Source organism: Chionomys nivalis, chromosome X, assembly GCF_950005125.1.
Source record: "Chionomys nivalis chromosome X, mChiNiv1.1, whole genome shotgun sequence".
Taxonomy (NCBI): domain Eukaryota; kingdom Metazoa; phylum Chordata; class Mammalia; order Rodentia; family Cricetidae; genus Chionomys; species Chionomys nivalis.
Window position 1 is genome coordinate 80,321,770 of NC_080112.1, and position 21,949 is coordinate 80,343,718.

The 21,949-nt window shown below is 36.3% G+C and overlaps 1 protein-coding gene across 1 annotated transcript in view; it reads right to left on the reverse strand.

Moving 5' to 3' along the window:
• Positions 1-2,016: 2,016 nt before the first annotated feature.
• The window catches only part of Rps6ka6 (ribosomal protein S6 kinase A6), a 118,794-nt gene continuing 98,861 nt past the window's right edge, over positions 2,017-21,949 (reverse strand). The window contains exons 24-26 of the mRNA XM_057760699.1: positions 19,194-19,334; positions 17,231-17,352; positions 2,017-2,708 (exon numbers count right to left, since the gene is read on the reverse strand). Of these exons, the coding sequence (XP_057616682.1) occupies positions 2,660-2,708; positions 17,231-17,352; positions 19,194-19,334 (312 nt within the window). The 3' untranslated portion in view covers positions 2,017-2,659. The remainder of the gene's footprint in view (positions 2,709-17,230; positions 17,353-19,193; positions 19,335-21,949) is intronic.

Genomic DNA, 21,949 nt, shown 5'->3' on the forward strand with positions numbered 1-21,949 from the left:
CCGTGTCTCAAAAAATCAAAAATTAAAAAAGAAAAAAATAGAGTAAAAAAAGCCATGTAAAGATAGAAAATACACAGAGAATCTGGATACAGTATGTTATTGTGTTGTCTTTGAATTATGTGCTACTAAGAGGCAACAGATGCTAAAATACATTTGATTACAAATGCTGCTGGATTAAATATATATAATTATATATACTATATATTTTCGAGACATGGCTTCATCAGTAACCTTGGAGCATGCCCTGGAACTAGCTCTTGTAGACCAGGCTAGCCTCAAACTCAGAGTTCCACCTGCCTTTGCCTCCCGAGAGCTGGGATTAAAGGCATGTGCCACCACCTATATATTTTAAAAATCCCTTGATTTCAAAATTTTAAGTCAAGAGATATGTCACTTTGGAGGTTTGCTTGTGTTTTCCATAGGAAATTGTTGTAATAGGAGCAGCGGGGCTGCGTCCCCGGCACCCAGCCGCCCACATGGCTTATGTCCCGAAATAATTACACGGAAACTGTATTCTTTTAATCACTGCCTGGCCCATTAGTTCCAGCCTCTTATTGGCTAGCTCTTACATATTGATCTAACCCATATCTAATATTCTGTGTAGTACCATGAGCTGGCTTACCAGGAAAGATCTTAACCTGCTTCTGTCTGGAGTGGGAGAATCATGGCGACTCCTGACTTGGCTTCTTTCTCCCAGCATTTTGTTTTGTCTACTCCGCCTACCTAATTTTCTGTCCTATTAAAGGGCTAAGGCAGTTTCTTTATTTAACCAATGAAATTAACTCCTCCATCAGGAAATGAAAGGCTGTGGATTTATTCTGGGTTAAGAAAAGTAAGGTTTGATCAAGGAAGACCCCCTTAAAAATCTCCAATGGGAGTAAATGGGCCAGGTGATGTTTTAGAGTGCCTCTGCTGCAGCTTCCTCTGAGTTCTACATTCAATACTGTTGGCTGAGATGATTTAGTGTCAGACTACTCCAGTCAGGACATGACCATAATATGAAATTTTCCTTGAGTCCCCATTAATTATCAGTACCCCCAACTAGCAGGAAGTAGCCTAGAAAACTATGTCCACATCCCCCCCCCCTCCAAAATGGATTATGGATGTTTGTCTTGAGAGTGTTGCTTACAAGTTGTAAAGGAATAAAAGCCAAACAAAGGAGATTAGATTCCGGTTCTTGTTTTGAAAGGAAAAAAAGGAGAAAAGATGTGGGATAATGCTCCTGTATACTATAAATATTTGTCACTCTTACTGGTTTGAACGTTGATTGGCCAGTAGCTAGGCAGGAAGTATAGGCAGGACAACCAGACTAGGAGAATTCTAGGAAATCAGATATGCAGTCACCAGCCAGTCACAGAGAAAGCAAAATGAGACTACTTTACTGAGAAAAGGTATCAAGCCACATGGCTAAACATAGACAAGAATTATGGGTTAATTTAAGTTGTGAGAGTCTGTTTATAATAAGCCTGAGCTAATAGGCCCAACAGTTTATAACTAATATAAGCCTCTGTGTGTTTCTTTGGGACTGAACAGCTACAAGATCAGGCAGAACAGAAACTTCTGTCTACATATATGCTCTGGTGATCCTTGAAAGCAATGTATAGTCTTCAGTCTGAGAATGGATTGTTTGTTATATAGAGTAGATCTTGTTAACTGATGGCATTATTGAGTTTGCTTATACCCTTGGTAATTTTATCTTTACTTGTTCTTTTAAATGTTGTGAGGTTTGCTGACAGTTCCAAATATAACTGGAGATTTTCTATAATTCCTTTAAGTTTCATTAGTTCTTATTTTTTGTGTATTAAATTCTATTTGATGCATATATATTTAAGATTTATATTTCTAAATGCATGGATTGCCTCTTTCATTATAGCATATTCAATGACTTATATATATATATAAATATACACACATATATATTTCCAATCTTTTATTTTCAACTTACACTAACATATACCATTGTATCTGAAGTAAATTCTTTATAGTATAGACAATGTATATGATTGATGTTTCTAAATCAACATTGACAATCTGCTCATTAAATTGGCACATTTTACCTTTCATGGTCTTAAACTATTAAACACTATTAGAATTTACGATTATTTTCTTTAAACACTATTAGATTTATGATTATTTTCTTTTCTTTTAATAGGCATTTATTTTTCACAACTCGAACAGTTTCCCCTCATTCCTCTCCTCCCAGTCCCTCCCCCCATCTCCCTTCTGCCTTCCCCATAGACTCCTGTTTCTGTTCAGAAAAAGACAGGGCTCCCATGAATATAAACCAAACATGGCATATAAAGTTGCAGTGCACCTCCCCTCCCATTAAGGCTGGACAAGAAAACCAAATATGAGGGAAAGGGTCCTAAAAGCTGGCAAAAGAGTCAGAGAAAGCCTCTGCTCCTATTGTTACGAGTTCCACAAGAAGACCAAGCTACACAACTCTAACATATATGCTGAGGGTCTAGGTCAGTCCCATGCAGGTTTCCTTGTTGTCGGTTCAGTCTCTGTGAGGTCCTATGAGAACAGGTTAGTTGATTCTGTGGATATTCATGTGGTGTCCTTGACACCTCTGGCCTCTACAATACTTCCTCCCCCTCTTCCGCAGGATTCCCCGAGGTCCGCCTAATGTTTGGTTGTGGGTCTGCATCTGTTTCCATCAGTTGCTGGATGAAGCCTCTCTGGTGACAGTTGGGCTAGGCACCAATCTATAAGTATAACAGAATATCATTAGGAATCATTTCATTGATTTTATTTATGTATTTATTTATTTATGCTAGTCATATTTGCTTTTATCCTAGTTCTCTGGGCACTGGCCCTCCAGGCAGTATCAAGAATGGGCTCCCTCTTGTGGCATGATGTCAGGCTGGACTAGTCATTGGTGGTCCACTCCCACACTCCCAAAATTTCTGAGCTGCCTATATCCAAGCACAGCTAGCTTGTAGGTAGGACAAATTACAGCTTTTGTGGTTGGGTTGGTATCCCAATCCTTCCACTGGAAGCCTTAACTGGTTACAAGAGATGGCCAGTTCAGATTCTGTATCTCCTATTGCTACAAGTCTTAACTAGGGTCACCCTCATAAATTTCTGGGAGTTTCCATTTTACTATGTTTCTAGCTCATCCTCAAGAGGCCCCCTCCCCAATTCCAGCTGTCTTTCCTAGTGCTCCCTTCCTCCATCCTTTTTCTCAACTGATCCCTCCTGTTACTGTCCCCTCCCAAACCTTCTCCTCACCCCACTGTCTATTCTATTTCCCTTTCCATGGAGATCCAAGTGTCCCCCTTGAGTCCTCCTTGTTACTTAGCTTCTCTGGATCTATGGATTATAGCATGGATATCCTTTTGTATCTGTCTTCTTTCCACATTCTTGGATTGTATATTTTTTCATAATTCTAATTTATCTTTAATTATTATAGTGTTACTGAGTGTACCTCTATGTATTTTAGTGGTAGTTCTGTGTTATTACTTATATAATTTAAGATAAATCTACTGCCATTTTAGCAGTTACAATGAAGTATAGAATAATTAGCCTCATTTAACACCAGTTTATTCTCCCCACAATTTCCTTGAGTATTTTTCTACCCACTTTTGTTACTACAACTGACAGTGTTATATTTTGTTTCAACCATAAGACATACTTAAGAATGTTTAGGCCTATTGTACTCATGTTCTTTTTTGCTTACTGTGTGATTTCTTCCTTCCTAATAATTTTCCAAGGTTCCTTCAATTGTGTTTATTATTGCTTTGCACATCATTTAATTCTAATCATGGTTGAGTAGATCTGTCAGATAGGTCTCACAGTAGTGCTCTCTTGCTGTTTTCTACTAATCTATTAATTGTCTTTCCATACACTATATTTTTTTAATATGCTTTTATTGAAACCTGAATGATTTGTGTTGTGAGACTCCAGATTTGATTTAAACCATTTGCTTTTACTGGATTTCTGACACCACTCAAAAAGAGAAATTAAAGAAGCCACCCCTTCAGAGCCAGGAGAAGACAAAAATCCTGGTTTTCCCCTCAGCCTAATGAGATCTAAGGAAAGGGTAATCCTAAATAGTGCTGGTTAGGAGTAAGAATACAGCTCTTGTGCTAGTGAGATGTCTTAGCAAATAAAGGCACTTGCCACCAAACCTTACAATCCCAGTTCAATCCCTGGGATTCATGTGGAGACAGAAAAGAACCAACTATCACAAGCAAACCTCCACAAACACGCTATGGCACATGTACACCTATATATGCACACACGCACACACAAAAGCACACAAATTAAAGTTCTAAATGTAAAAACAAAACAAACAAAAAACTCACAGATCTTCTAATTCTTCATAACTATCCACCACACTGGCTAGAGAAACAGTGTGTTATGAATAGTCCACGCGTAAAATTCACTAACACCTAAAAGGGAGGTGGAATTGCCTCATCACTGCTGTTTGAAGGTGGAAGCTATGTTATCTATAACATAAGCCAAACACTGGGTATGAGGTTGCCTTGGCGATGCAAGATTTTAGTGGTAATATAGATTTTCATCTCCCATTGTGGATTACATAGACAGTAAAGTGTCATTACAGATTAGCAGATAATGAAAGTGTGGTCTCCACATTCCACCATTGGAAAGAAGAAAATCTAGACTTTCTACACAACTCTTGGTGGCCTATTCACGGATTGGCAGTTATCTCTGTGGTGATCACCTGAAGCACAGCTCTTAGTGCCAAAGGTACTAAGATATCTACCTGATATCACTTGTACTGTTTTTAAAATATCTTAAGTCTTTTTTTTTGTTTTGTTAGTATAAAACTTCCATCAATCTGTTACCACCCAGGAACAATTTAGCTAATCTCAGTTTGTATTCCAAGGCCATGGTCAGTAATATTTATCTCCAGAACAAAATATACTTTATCCCTTTAAATATGGGAATTGTTTTAAATAGGTTTTACACATTTAGTTTGGCAGAAGACTCAGATGCTTTATTTAAATAATGTATCATCATGCTCCACTTACAAAGAAATATTAATTTTCTAGTTTATATTTTGTATTTCCAGAAAGTCTAATTCTTCTCTGGCATGACTATTTTAATCCACTATCAATCCATTGATGAAAAGTCAACTACCAATTAAGAGTTTTTCATCTAAAACTTGTATTTGCAACAACTGTTAGGTTATGTATTGCTAATTTATGACTATTTCTTAGTTTACTTTGAATAGCTGAATAAACAAATTGAATGTCTTAGGGAGGGAGTACTGAGTATTGTCTTTTATAAATTCTTTCAGTGAAAGATATTAATATTGAAACATAAAGATTTGACACAGTATCAACCGACATCTTAGGGTTTCTATTACTTTGATAAAAACATGACCAAAAGCAACTTGGGGGAGAAAGGGATTTGCTTTATCTTATAGCTAATCATCCATCAACAAGGGAAGACATAGAAGGAACTAAGGGCAGGAACTTAGAAGCAGGAATTGGAGTAAGACTAAATTTATGTCTCTGCTAATATTTCTTTTGATGCGATGAACACCACGGCTAAAAGCAACTCAGGATGAAAGGGTTTATCCCATTATATTTTCACATCATAGTCTATCACTGAAGGAAATCAGGACAGGAAATGAAGGTAGGAACCTGGAGGCAGGAACTGTTACAGAAACTATGTAGGAATGCTGCTTATTGGCATGCTCCTTGTGGCTTTCCTAGCCTACTTTCTTATACCACCCAGAATCACTTGTCCGGGGGTGGGGAGAGCACTGCCCACAGTATTCTGGGCCTTTCTACAACATCAAGCAAGCAAATGAATCACAACTTGCCCATATGTCTGTTGGTGGGGGCATTTTCTCAACTGAGGTTGCTCCTTATAAAAGGACTCTAACTTTTGTCAAGTTGACATAAAACTAGCCAACATCACTGGATTTACTAAAGGTTAACTAAACTTGATTTCAGCTACCAAGTCTACAAAAACATATAGAAGAACCATGGACTGAAAGCATTATATAAACTTGTGGAAAGAAGGTAAATAAAATCATGTCAAGATTCCTTTAAACTAAACTTGGAACAACAATATAAAAAACATGGAAAATTAAATAAAAGGTACAGCAAATAAATTCTATGTCATTTTAAGGAAAAGATGGTTAGTTTTAAGAGCAATATTAAGATGTTCTAAAATTTACAAAATATACAGGTTATAAAATCTAATGTATTTACACGACACTGATTCTACCTATACTAATTATACGTGTGAAACAAAGAACCCTATATAGAATCAAAAGTTAATATCCTACTCAAACCCAATCTAATTAAATGTAATAGAAACACATTTGAGCTCAGCCTAATACAGCTTTGAACAGTCTTAAAAATCAATCTAAAAAACAATTCTTGTTGGGCAGTGGTGGTGCCTGTCTTTAATCCCAGCACTTGGGAGGCAGGTGCAGGCAGCTCTCTGCGAGTTCAAGGCCAGTCTGGTCTACAAGAGCAAGTTCCAGGACAGGCTCCAAAGCTACAGAGAAACCCTGTGTCAAAAAACAAAACAAAACAAGACAAAACAAGCAAACAAAGAGACAATACTTGGTGTGATCCTCTCTATAAAATTAAAAACTGGTAATCGAGTTTTCTTTGAATATCAATAGCAACAGAAAACTCATCTCAAAAAACATCTCTATGCATTGGCATGTGTATATGCCTATATAATGAAAAGCTGGTGGCAGTCCTATTATTAAATTTGTGGACGATAAAGCTAATTCATGAACAATGTTACAATATACTACAGAACAGCCAACCTAACTAAAGGCATTTATGTTGGTTTCCTGAGATTACACAGATATAAAGGAGTAGTATAATCTTGACAGAGAATGTCAACTCTTATGAAGATGTCAAATGTGAAGTCTCATTTCATTAAAAACTGTGCTCCTAAAAACTCATTACTTGCCCAGGTGAAAATTTCACCTTTCAGGAGACAGAAACACAAGAAGTCTGACACTCTAAATTAAATTTTGATCACCAGGGGCAAACTAGTCAGTCACATGAAAGTGGTACAAATGTTGAGAAACAGGTCTCATATCAAGTTGACATTTGTGATATTGAATGAAGAAAATAATGGGAGATAGTAATGCACATATTTTAGATGTAAAGAGCCATCATAGAAAAATTCACAGATAATTTTGTGAAAATATATAAATAATGAAAGAAGAAAAATGCAGTGAATACTATAGAAGAGTCAGCCAACTTAATCCAGAATTTAAAAAGAATGATTGAAAGGGAGAATTTGATAAACTTGTGTATATAAATAAATAAATATGCCCCCAAACTAAAAAAAAACCCAAAGATTACATTTTTAGCTGTAGACCTCATTTGAGTTGCATACTTATAATGAATTCAGTTTTTTACTCCCTTATTTCCTTCTTTCATCTTTCTCACTCTCCTGCTGAAATACAATCTATATTTTGTTTCGCCAGGGTTGGATAAAGTAGACTTTATTTTTTAACATGCTTATAATAAAGGGCTGGAAGATAAGGAGCATTGTGAAAGGCTGGCCTCTGGCCATGACATGGCTGCTACACACATGCACTCACAGTAGCAGTGGTTACTCACACAAGACCTCCACGGGATCAGGAGTTAAATTTTTCAACATGGAGTGTGTGTGTGTGTGTGTGTGTGTGTCTGAGAGAGAGAGAGAGAGAGAGAGAGAGAGAGAGAGAGAGAGTTCCCTGAGGTCCCACTCCTTACTTAAAGAGTTATTGACAGTTGATGACTTCTGAGAAGAGTCATTTTTCTTTGGTGGGGGTTAACTGGTAAGTTTTTCATGCCCCAGTTGCTTCCTCCACACATACGCACATATTGATACCACTAATTAGACTTAGTGGGTTATTTTTTTAAAAGTCATGAAGTTTGGAGCAAGATGAGAAATATGCTGGGGTGGTGGTGGAGAGGAACTGGGGGAACTGTTAGATATAACCAAGATAAAATTTATGCATGTATCAAAATTAAAAAATGCTTACATTGAATTTAGTACTCGTGTGCTTTTTAGCACTGTTTTTTAAATAGGTAAAAGGACTATTAGACACATTGTTTATGCATATCATACAATTTAAGAACTTAAGGAATGGATTTCTTGTCTACTATCTTGTCTGTATTTTGTCTACCGAAAGTAACCAGCTTCATACTAGAAAGGTAAAGGTAATAATAATTGAGGCATCAAAAAGAAAATAAAATATAACAAGTAATCTCCATGCTATATTCTATGATTAAATATGATTTAGTAAGTTCCATATTTGGAAACTTGAACATACACTAAACTCAGTTGAATAAACTCCTTGTTAAATCACAGGTTGCTGGATTTCAGCCTCAACTTAAGTAAGTAAGTTCCCTGATGAAATTACCGCTCCTGACAACCACTGTCTAAAAATAGGTGCATTATGTCATTTCTGGGAAGAATGCAAAACAGCCTAATGCCAATGGAAGATACTTTGGCAGTATCTTATAAACAATTGCTTGTGGTGACTAATCTCAAAAAAAATGTCAATTTTATGAAATCTAGACCTACCTGGGAAACAGGGCCTTTGAACAAGCATAAGGAAGATTATTTTATCTAGGTTAACTAAGGTAAGGATATCCACTGTGGGTAGCACATTTCCTGGTCTGGGTTCCTGTACTAATTAAAAGGGAGACACCAAGCTGAGAATAAACATTTATGACTCTCTGCTTGACTATGGATGCATATGGCCAGCTGCCTCCAGTCCCTGCTGCCTTGACTTTACCACATGATCAGCCAACACCTGTCCTTTCTCTCTTAAGCTGCTTTTACTGGGGTATATCACAGTAACAGGAAAAGCAACTAAGACAGAACTTATTAATTCAAAAAAATCTGGGCTCTTAAATTTTTATATTAGGGTAAATAATATACAAGTAGGGATACATCAACAACATAAAATGTATGTATGAATTTTACTGTAAAATTATTTGTGATTGCAAAACATTGGAAACTATATGTCAAAGCATAGGAGCTTAAATAAGCTATAAAAAATAAACACAATGAAGAAACATGAAACCGAAAACAATATGAAGGATGTATATGAGCTAATAATTTCCAAAATCATTAAGTGAAAAAGCAAAGTGCAGGAGAGTGCATAGTGTGAGAGAGACCTTATGAAGAAAGGAAACGGTGTGACTGTTTAGCTTTATATAAAGAACATGAATCAAAAAACAATGATGTTAGTTACTGTTATGATTTGAATCTGAAATGTTCCCCATAGGCTCACGTTTTTAGTGCTTTATTTTCAGATTCTGGCCCTATTTGAGGCTGTAGAGATTTTGAGAGGCAGGTCATAGCAGACAGAAGTAGGTGTAGGCCTCTGAATTTCCTATTAGCTCATGGTTCCTAGTCTACTAGGATGTGAGGAGCTTTGGCATATATTTTCATTGGCACAAACTAAACTACCTAGTAATAGATTGAAACTCCACTGAACTGTGAGCAGTTCCTTCTTTCAGTTGTTTCTATCAGATGTTTGGGTCACAATGTTGCTCAAGTTAAGTAAGTTACCTACAGGGGGTATGTAAAGATACAGTACAGATGATGTTGATGGCATGTTTAGTATACTTATCCATGTAGTGATAGCCTTCAGAACTATGTCATTTTCTACATAGTAAAAAAAAAAACAATTAGAATAGGAAAAGGGGGTTGATACAGAAACATCAGAAATAGAAAATAACTACAAATGAAAAACTACAAACAAACAAAAGACACAATCAGAGAAGTTAAGCAAGGGACTATGTATCACCTAGAGTTCTTGGTCCTGAAGTTACATTAGAGAAATAGATGCAACTTTAGGTATTCTCTAGGGAAGAGTGGGACAGTATATGCATTTTTATGAAGGCATACACATTTAAAACGGGCATGCATACATGTCTATTGAGGTGATGAAATATAATGATTAAAAACAACTTACTGAGGAGTTCATTTTGACTTACAGTTCCAGAGGGAGGAGTCCATCGTGGTGAGGAAACATGGAAACAAGTGGTAGAAGATACTTTCTTCCAGCATGGCTGCACCTCCCCATAAACACCTCAGACAGTACCAACCCGGGGAATAACTCTTAAAATGCCTGAGGCTATGGAGGACATTTCTTACCAAAACTGCCAAGATACAGGAAAGATATTGGGTAGCCAAAAAATTAATAGCTGCTACCACTGTTTGTCCTTACATGATACATCACATCCCATCAAAAATGCCCTATCTCTTTCCAATTTGAGTTCAAACATTACTTAGTTAACTCTACTCCTAGGGGCTGGCCAGGAGGGAAATAACAGTTAGACCTGTTATTTCCATCTTGGAATCATGTTGAGTCTGAATATGGGTTAGTGTCAAAAGTATATTTGAAAGATGTAGGAAAGAAATAGTTCCATGGCAGGGATCAAGACATTAAGTCAAACAATAAATTCTCTTGCATGTTCAACTCATAAGTTAGGTATTGGCATTTGTAACCAAAATGGTCTTCCCACACATACTGTAACATAATGGCTTAAATAGTTATTCTTTTCACTGTTCCAACATAAGGTTGCTACTATATTCTTTGTTAAATAAACAGCCAAAAGTATCTCTTGAAAAATTAAGATGCTTGTCACACAATTACTTAAACTGTTATTCTTTTCTTGCCTCTCCTATTAGAAGCTCAGATCTAAATTTAAAGCTCAAAATTAATGATCTGATAGTTGTAGATACTGGGATACCACTCATCTTCATAGTTTTGTTTTAATGTTTCATTTTTAAAAGCTTTATTTGTCATTATTTAAAAAACCTTTAATCTTTGTTTTAAAAAATCAGCAATAATATCTGGCACAAAAATACAGGATACATTTGTTGAGTAAAATTGCATCTATTATCAAAGAATGCATTTTATTCAGATACTGAATAATCTGTTGCCAAATATGATAGCTTATTTAAAACTTTATAAACAAGATAATCTAAAATAGCTGTGTTTAAAAATTATACCCAATGTATCTGAGAATCCTGAAACAGAAGTAAGAAAAAGTATAGTGCCTAATCTACACATAAGCAAGGAGATCTGGCAAATGAAGGAAGGAAAGGAAGGGCTACAAAGTGAAAGGCTGCTTTGTGCTTGGGTAGAGAAGGGTCTATGATCCATAAAAATCCTAAGAACAAGTCCGCAGTATTTTCAGTCTGTTGTTTCAAGTAAAAAGGAGAACACTAAGGGAATCAAAGGAACAACAAACTCTAGCCTGCTTCTTTTATCTTTTTAAATCACAAATACCCTAGGATCCACTGACTAAAATTACACTCTCTTATTTTACATGAGAGAAGCAAATGCAGAGCATATTATTTTAAGTTAGCCAGTAGGAAACCAATTTCTACAGACTCCTCCAAATTGACCGGGAGTGGGCCCTGCTTACCTCTAAGAAGCTGAGAAAGTAAGAGGTACATGAAGATGTTGATCACATAGGAACTTATAATGTAACATGTCACTGCTTCTTTTACAGTTTAATTTTTGTTTTTATTATAAGAATATTAAGAATTTGTCAGCAACTGGAGACAAATATATTAATGCTCCTACTGCAGAAAAGCCTGTCATGTTAACTTGCAGATAAATACATTCTCCTGATAAGGTCTGAGGTATTGCATATTTGCATATTTATTTTCTTGAATTAGTTAATTTTATAAGGATACTAGGACTTTAAAGGAAAAAAATATCTTAAAGGGAAAAATATTACAGTTTTGGAAATATCAAGGAATATGCATAACCAAGCAGTATTTTTAAACACCTGTTACATTTGGCTTCAGAATCTTGTGTATACACACACATTCATATTCTATCTATCTACCTCTCTCCACTGAAGGAATTGTATAATTTAGCTAAAAAAAGTAAACAGTTTTACATCCATAAATGATGAAGCAAGGTCAGGTATAAAATGTTAGAAAGTTACAGCCATTTTATTTATACTGAGAGAAGGCGAGTAATTTAACATAATTTCTTGATAATTGTTGCTCACAGTTTTAACAAGAACAAAAATAAATATAACTTTATGTTATCTTTGGCATGTTGTAAATTCAAAAGGATAGCCATTTCTTTAGCAGCACTATGAGGTAAAAACACTGTAGAACGCACTACTAAATCTAACCTTACAAAGTGAAAAAGGTAGTACAACGAATGAAAGCATCAGTGTCAAAAGGAACAGTGTCTTAAGGAAAATATTTACAAAATAAATGATGGTATAAAACCTATACTAGCTAGGAAAAATTATACTTTATAGCGACCTGGGGACCTTTTTTTTTTCAATTTTAGCTTTTAAATTTTTATATAATTTATTTTTAACACCATTTCTGTTGAAAAGTGCAATGAAACTCTAGTGAATAGAAATTTCAGTATCAAAATGACAGGTACATAAATTCCCACTGTTTGGTAAGTGGCAGAAAATGAATTTTTAAAGATATGTCGGTAGCAAACTATGTTCTCTTTGCATAAATCCTGGCCAACACATAACTAACAATATCACTTCTGTTTTGCCACATACTTCCCCCCTTTATATTATGGATTATAATGCAAGATAAATTCTCAAACACAAACCATGTTGGAATTTGGATACTTAATTAAAAATTTCTGTATGACTTTTAAAAATGGTGGCTTCTGCCTATTCTTTCCTGGTGATAAAAATAACTTTACTGTACTAAGAAAAGCTTACACTTTTGATATAAGTGGTATTGGCTTGAGAAAAAAGAATTTAAGTGAGAAGTAAATTCCTACCTGAGCAATATTAGTTGATTAAAAGAAAAAGGCAACAAATTAGTCAAATAATGTCAATTATTAATAAGTAAACATACATATTAATATATGCTCTATAACTCTCTCAAATAAAATTGGATATTTAACAACTATTTTCAAGAATAACTAATAGTCATAACTAGACAAAGGAAAGGCAACATATACTTGGTATATGTTCAGAGACATATACTTCTAAACATTTAGCTTAAGGGTTTTTTTGTTAATCAATAACTAAAATGTATATATTTTCTAATGTAATGTAAGCAATATTGAATTTATTTGTTTTAAAGGTACTTTTCTTTTTGTAATTTTCTTCATATTCCAAAGAAACACATGCTTGCAATCTAAGATTTACTGTGTATCCAAGCATAGGTGTTCTACATATTAGAAATCAAGTTGAATTTTAGATGGTCATGCAATATTATTTTACACAAATTATAAAATAGATTCTATCAGATTGTAAGACTAAAAGGAGGAAAAATCATTCCATGAGCATAATGGATGTTCTGAATAATCACTATTGATGACATTACATTCCTGCCGATAACACAATTATTAATCATTTAAATCATCTCAGCAATCACTGATATCGAGATAAACACTAAAAATTCCCTAATAAGCATTGAAATGAAAAAAGACATTAAATAAATTTAAACGTAACTACTCAATCTGGATTTACTGTGGCTCGCCTTATTTTTGAAAAACAGTAATAAAATGAATCTGAGTCCTAAAAATCTAAACAAAGAGTCTAGAAATGGGATCCATTTATAGTTTTCAATTGAATTTCTGTGATTATTTTCTATTAATACAACAGTGGGTTGAATAAATGTCTTTATGTTATTAACTATGTATTGTAAGAAATTAAAATACAAAATAACGAGTTTAACAACATGTAAAGAAGTGACTAGCAATAATTTTCTCTCTCCATACCACTTTGGTATAAAGTAGTTCACAATGTAAAAACGCTTGGAATATTTTAAGACAAAAAAAGAATGCATGGAAAGGAAGGCACTCCACACATATGAAACATTGTATTGAGTGAATGAGTTGACCCTGGGAACTTCTGAATATGTTCCTTAGTCCCCAAAGTTCAACAATAACTGAATTTAAAAGTATCCTTGTTTGATGAGATTGTTCGAAATTCATGCAACTAGAAAAACATTTGATTAATAGTGTTTTTCATTGGAAAATGCTAATTCCCTACTAGGCACAAATAGGAAAATGTGAATTAATTTAGTGATACAGCTTTCCAATTATTTTGTTAGCTGAACTCTATTGTTCTTAAATTTGAAGTCTTGATGTGGGGAAAAAAGAAAGGAGTAAGGTCCTTTGGGAGCACTGAATCCTTCTGAGGATTTGGTAAATCTTAATGGTAAAGAACTATTGTGAGGTGATAAGATAGGATAGTAAGGGGTTTAGAAAACTAGATGAAAGATAATGCACAAAAAGGACAAACTGTTTAAGGTATAATTTTCAGCTTGCCTTATTGTTTTTCTTTTTTCTTCTTTATATATGAGGGACCTCTTCTAGTTAGCATACTATTAATCAACTGATAACAAATGAGTTCCCATGAGCAGTATTATTTTGACATGTTTCAGTGGAAAAGCATAAAGACCAAACTCTCATTGTTAACTTTGTGGGTGCCAAACAAATGCAATCCCTCCAAGATAACCAGAGATGCTATTTAGAAGGTCCTGGTGTCTTACCAATAGTAAGAAATCAGAAAACAAAAAACAAATTATAATGAAATAAATAATAATAAATAAAACAAATAATAATAATAATTAAAAGTCATTCCTAACAAAATAAGATAAAAAGTCTGATAGCAGAAAATCAGTCACCAACACTGCTTCCTAATTTTCTTGCAAATGGTTTCGGTTTCCTGAATATTCACTCGTGAAAATATGTGCTTTTTGACAATGGATTTTTAGTCTACCTTAGTAGACCCAATGTTCCAATGTTTTCTCTTTGAGAAAAATAAGTTCAGTATCTTCCTCTTTCCGGAATGATAAAACATCTCCAAGTTTTACCTCAAAATTTGCTGCTGTTAAATACTAACAAACAATGCAAAATAAAGAACCCATTAGAAACTATAACATGTTAAAGTTTTATGGAAAGTTTATTTCAACTGGTCACTCATTTAAAGAAGTCTCTTTTTTTTTTTTTTTTTTTTTTGAGAAGTACTTGAACCTTCATTCATTCCATTTGGACTTATTCTAGCCATAAAGGACATGATTAGGCACCCTACTTCGATAAAACAAGGGTATTGCCATGCCTTTCTTTTATAACAATGTTGTCTTTTCTGCTAGTTTTGTTAAGCTAGGACATTTGAAATTTCTAACAGCAAGTTTCTCACAATTAGGCAAATGCTCTGGCATGCCTATAACTTTTGCACAGTCAATAATCGCTAGGGGATAAGGAAGCATGCTATTCATTGCTTAATCCTTAGTGGTCCTTTCAAATCAGGCTGTACAACACAACCCTCTGAGCAAACAACTGAAAATTATGGTAATCTTTTTAACCCATTGCTTATACAAAGGCTAAAGGGCGTTTTATGATCATTTTTAATTTTAGTTTCATTTTCTCTAATTTTATTAGCTAGAAAGTACATATGGAAATAGTATGTGTCCCAAAAATTATATCTTTGAGTTTGACAAAACACTAATAAGAATGTGTAAGTGCACAAACGAGATAATGACAGGAGCACAATAACTCAAAGTATATGAACACAAATTTTTAAATGCAAGTGCTTATTGTAATAAGCAAAAAAGGGCCAAAATGAACCAAACTGGAACACAAAATGCACAAATATAACTCTAAGACTAAGTAATGCTATTATGTGGTATCAGATCATCTGTTATTTAATATTGTTCAATTACTATTTTTTTAAAAAAAATACCTCAAATTAAGAATACATATTTTTATATATCATGTTTAGAAAACAGATATTTGTGCATGGATACAGATCACTTACATTTTAAAGAGAATATATAGTTTGTTTTATTAAATACCAACATTACATGTCTCCTAGCCTAACTTGTATACTCAGTAAACAGTTCTTTCTGAACTAAGGAAAGTAAAATGCTCAGCAACCAGTACACCTAGCAACACAAGTACACATTTCTATTAACTAAACAAGACAGACAGCCTCCAGCTTACATTCATAAATTATTTCTGTCAGTATTAGTAGTTAATGGTATTTTCCAGGACAACATAAAATGATATTTTAAAATTTCAGCATTTAAAGAAAACAATACCTATTATACAGTGGTTCTGTACCATAAATTTACTAAAAACCAATTTGGTTGGTTTATTTTAAATATGACTTTTAAATGTGCTCTATTTCTGTGTGAATCATTAATATTGGTTTCTTATTTAAAATGTTAGATTATCTTCTTGAAGTACAACTATTACGTAGAATCATCTAATGCTTACTGAAATATACTATACGGTTTCATATGTAGTAGGTGCACAAGTCCACTATAATAAAACTTCAACTACATCACCATAGGATTCAAGGTAGATCAATATGCTACACTGCAGCTCAAATCACATGGAAATCAGAAATACAATGGTGTAACTCCATTTATAAAGGGAAAAGATGACTAAATTCAACTGGTTAACTTCAAAGTCAGCTTACGTAAGACTAAGATAGTATCAACACCAAGTGCTTAATATTCAAAGGCTTAACTATTACATATTTAGGAGATTAAAATACCAACATGAAACCTTTGAATAAAAATGTCTTCACTTTTACTACAATTCCATTAGCTGTAAAACATTAGAAGCCTTATGGAAACTTTCTCTAGATTTAAGCCACTTATGGATAATATACAAATATGTTTGCACACATTATCAGTGATCTAATTATTCTATCAAAACTTTGGCACCAACCATATGAGGAATTCATATATTAGCACATATGGATTTTGCTCTGGCACCTAACTACTCTCACTACATTTAGTATCTAAACATACTCAAATGAAAGAAGTCCTTTGGCTATGCACAAGCTACTAGAATACTTTTGTTTTTCTTTTAAGATAAAAAAAGCTATTCTTCAGGATATGATGCTAAAAATACTATCATTGTTCAGCATTATGACATTTATAACATATGAAAAGCATCTTGATTAATATTAATGATCCCTTAAACTATTTTTGTGTAAAATACTATGAGGTTAACTTTGTTTGAAAGGAATTTGGTGAGTTAATGTTCAGAAAAGACCTTGTGGACATCAATTATACAATTAAACATTTGGACACTACTGCAAAATGACACAGTATGAATATTATGGACCTATGTATGTTTGTTTAAAATTCCAACCTCCAAAAGAGAGGCTTATATAGAATATTCAAGTAATGTGGCAGGAAAAAAAAATACCCTTGATATAAGATTAGGCAAAAACCAAACCAACCCACAACATTTAATTTTCTCTTCATCCAGTTAGCTGAGGAATAGTATGAATCTTACAAGCCAGTGGATGTTCGCTTTTTCATGCTCCGTCTCTGAGCTAAACTTGAAGCAGCAACGGGCTCTAGAATTGGTTGGAAAGACTTGGGAGTCAAGGCAGAATATGTTGCAACCACTGCTTCCTAAAATAATGACAAAACATTACAAGTTCAGTAACAATCTCTGTAGGAAAAAAGTATTTAATAATACACCACAAGACCTCTACTTATGAAATTTTCCCTTTTACAAAGCTGCTATAGTAAGGGGCCAAGTTATAGAACCAGAAACAGCTAAGTTGCACATACATACATATATATGGTTTGAAATAATTATACAGTAGAAATTTTATTTAGCCATAAAAAAGAACAAAATATCATTTGCAAATAAAATGGGTAGAGTTGAAAACAGTCAAGTTAAACAAAATAATGTAGAATCTAAGAATAAATGCTACACACTTTTCCCAATATGTGGTATCTAGGCCTTGAAAAGACAAAGGGACTATTGGTACTAATACTGTAACCAGGGGAGAACAAGGCAAGGTGGATGGGAGAAAGGGATTCTCAGAGGGCATTAAAGAGTAAGTAGGATCAAAATACAACATATGCATGTAAGAAAAAAATCACCACGAACTCCATTTATTTTGGGAAATTTATATAAGCTAAAAGATAATTTTATCAGAAAAGACATAGTAAAAAAAATTAAGAGTTCACTATTTGTAATAGCCAGAACCCGGAAACAACCTAGGTGCCCCTCAATAGAAGAATTGATAAAGAAGGTGTGGCACATATACACTTTAGAGTTCTACTCAGTGGTAAAAAACAATGACATCTTGAATTTTGCATGCAAATGGATGGAAATAGAAAACACTATCCTGAGTGAGGTAACCCAGACCCAAACAGATGAATATGGTATATACTCACTCATAAGTGGATTCTAGCCATAAAGGACATTGAGCCTATAATTTGTGATTCTAGAGAAGCTAAATAAGAAGGTGAACCCAAAGAATAACATATGGTTATCCTCCTGGATATTGGAAGTGGACAAGATTGCCGGACAGGGGTTGGGAGCACGGGGTTGAGGGTGGGATGGGGATAAGGGGAGATGGGGAGAGAGAAGGGAGAAGGGGAGGATGGGCAGACCTTGAGGGAATGGGATGGTTGGTATGGAGGAGGGGTGGATGAGGGAGCAGGGAAGTAGATATCTTAATTAAGGGAGCCATTTTAGGGTTGGCAAAAGACTGGAGGGGTTCACAGGTGTCCAAGGAGATGTCCTCAGCTTGTCCCTTGGGCAGCAGAGGAGAGGGTGCCTGAATTGGTCTTATCCTATAGCCACACTGATGAATATCTTGCATATCACCATAGAACCTTCATCTGGCGAAGGATGGAGATAGAGACAGAGACCCATATTGGAGCACAGGACTGAGCTCCCAAGGTCCATATGAAGAGCAGAAGGAGGGAGAACATGAGCAAGGAAGTCAGGACCACGAGGTGTGCGTCCACCCACTGAGATGGTGGGACTGATCTAATGGGAGATCACCAAGTCCAGTTGGACTGGAACTGATGGAGCATGTGATCAAACCAGACTCTCTGAATGTGGCTGATGGTGGAGGCTGATGGAGAAGCCAAGGACAATGGCACTGGGTTTTGATTCTACTTGACGGGCTTTGTGGGAGCCTAGTCTGTTTGGATGCTCACCTTCCTGGACCTGGGGGAAACAGAGAGGACCTTGGACTTCCTATAGGGTAGGGAACCCTGACTGCTCCTTGGACTGGAGCGGGAGGGGGAGGGGGAGTGGGGGGAGGGGAGGGAAGTGGGAGGAGGGAAGGAAGTGGAAATTTTCAATAAAAAATATGTGACAAAAGAATGAGTTTTAATTTTAAAATAAATAACACTCAGAAGTTAAAAAAATCTATCTTCAAGAAATAAAGATATTTTATACATCAATGGGTAACATGAGATACACATTAAGTGTGTGTTCATTTTACCGTAACAACATGTGATGCATCATTTGTCTTTGGCTGATCCCTCGGCAACTGTTCTCTGTGGGTTATCCAAGAGTGTTTTAATACTTGTTCAGCAGTATAACGCTGACGTGGGTCCATGTGAAGCATATGAGAAAGCAAATCCTAAATGGATACAGAAATTTACATGAAAATACGTAATTCACATTCCTTCAAAATGTGAAAGTATCAGTAATTAAAATGCTTTATAAGTATCAGTAATTAAAATGCTTTATCAATACTTATGAAAAACAGTATATGTACTCTGGTTAACTTTCAGTGTGTGTATGTGTATATATATATATATATATTAAAGTCACAAATTTGAAAGGGAAAGATGGAGAGAAGGGAGGGGCAAGAGCCAAGAGCGATATAGATGCAGTGCTCATATATGAAATTCTCAAAAAAATCTAAAGACAAAAAATAATCATGAATCAGATTTTTCATTATGTGGTAAAGTTTTTATTTTGTAAATCCATGTGTACCAATAAAAGATCCCAACCCTAGTCTCCAACTTAAGATGTTTTTATGATCAACTAGGCCAGGGCAAAACAGGATATCTGTGGGTGGCAGAAGCAGTCTAGAGACCAGTTGCACCTGCCAAAAAAAGGAAAAACACCCAGTCCTTTGTGTAATCTATCAAAACCCTAGGGGGCAGAAACTGGCTGAAACTGGCTTGATCTAGACTTGTTTTTGTCCTGATGTTGACCCACCCCATATGTTAATTTGAATTGACCAATGGTGTTGCTGTAGCTATGCTTCCCCATATGTAACCCCAGACCCTATAAATACTTGCTGAAAAAATACACAGGGGGGCTCAGTCTCATGAGAGTACTGAGTCACCCGTAGGCTCCTTTGACAATAAAAAATTCTCTTGCTGTTTGCATCCATTGGCATGGCTTATTGAGTCTGGGAGATCCTTCCCTGAGCCCTAGAAATTAGGGTCTTTTATCTTGGAGGTTCCATCAAGATTCCCCTACTCGATAACCCACAGTGCCAATCGGGAGGTAACCGTCCGTCCGTTGTGTGTTTCATTGTGTGTTCCATTGTGTGATTCATTAGGTGTTTCTGTAAGTCGTTTGTATGTACAAATGCTCTGTAGGCTAAGTGAAGGAGGGAGCTGACGGGTTCCATACTCCTCGCTAGCCACCCTGGGAGACATTCCAGGGATTCCTGGGGCTTGATTTTTGGGGGTCCAATTTGTTTCTGAGAGTGAACAGGCCACTCTACTAGAGAGTAGGGGAGATGTAGTGTCGCCTTCTCTGTCTGAACATTTGCTTTCAGTTTTATGCCAAAACCGTGCCACGCAGCTTCTGGCCTGTTGTCTGTCTGTTTTGTCTGTATAGTCTTTGTCTTGATCTATTAGGAAGAAAAGCCCAATTTGGGACAAAATCTAACCACCTCCTTAAGTTTGACTCTAGGACACTGGAAAGACTTCTAGCTCCGGGCCAAAGACCAGGGGGTGGATGTCAAGAAGAAGAAATGGCGGCTCCTTTGTACCTCAGAATGGCCTACTCTTAATTCCACCTGGTCAAAGGATGGTACCTTTAACTTGGATGTTATCTTGCAGATTAAGGAGCGAGTCTTCAGTCCAGGACCCCAAGGATGCCCGGATCAGATTCCCTATATCATCACCTGGGAATCTTTGACTCGGGACCCACCTGCTTGGGTCTCCCCCTTCGTCTCCCCGCAGCCCTCCACTCCTCAACCTCCTTCTTCCTCCACCCCTTTGCAACCTACCCCCAGTCCCTATGCCTCCCTCAAACCCCAACCTACCCGCCTTTATACTGTTTTGGAGAAACCTAAGCCCAAGCCCACAATCCCCAAGCTGGTCCTCCCTCTCTTGGGGGGACCACTCATAGACCTCCTAACAGAGGACCCCCGCCATATCAGCCTTCACCAGCCCCAGCGTGGGACGAAGGACATCATAAATATGAAGTTGAGGAACCAGGAGATGAAACTGCCCCGGACAGCACCACTCCAGCTGGGGCGACAGGAGGGGAACTCCCTCCTAGCCGCCTCAGAGGACACCGCAAGCGCAAGCCTTGGGAGCCTGTTTCCCAGGCATTTCCCCTCCAGCAGGGGGGAAATGGCCAGGTTCAGTACTGGCCATTCTCTGCTTCCGATTTGTACAATTGGAAGACCCATAACCCGTCCTTTTCGAAGGACCCCATTGCCCTCACGGCTCTAATAGAGTCTATTCTCATAACCCATCAACCCACTTGGGATGATTCCCAACAACTCTTGCAGGCTCTACTGACCTCAGAGGAAAAATAGTACATTTTCCTCGAGGCATACAAGAATGTTCCAGGGTCCAACGGGGCCCCAAACGAACTCCCCAATGAGACTGATGCTGCCTTTCCCCTGAATTATCCTGACTGGGACTTCAATACCGCTGCAGGAAGGGAACGTCTTCGCCTCTACTGCCAGCTTCTCATTGCGGGCTTCTGTAGTACAGGGCACCGACCTACCAATTTGGCCCAGGTAAGAGCAGTCACACAGGGTTCAGAGGAGACACCAGCCACCTTCCTAGAGTGGCTAATGGAAGTCTACCGTATGTACACCCCCTATGATCTAATGAGTCCGGATCAACGGGGCAATGTTTCCATGGCTTTCATCTGGCAATCTGCTCCAGATATTAGAGATAAGTTAAAGAGACTAAAGGGCTTGCAGGATTATGCTCTCCAGGATCTTATGAAAGAGGCAGAAAAGATATTTAACAAAAAAGAGACACCAGAAGA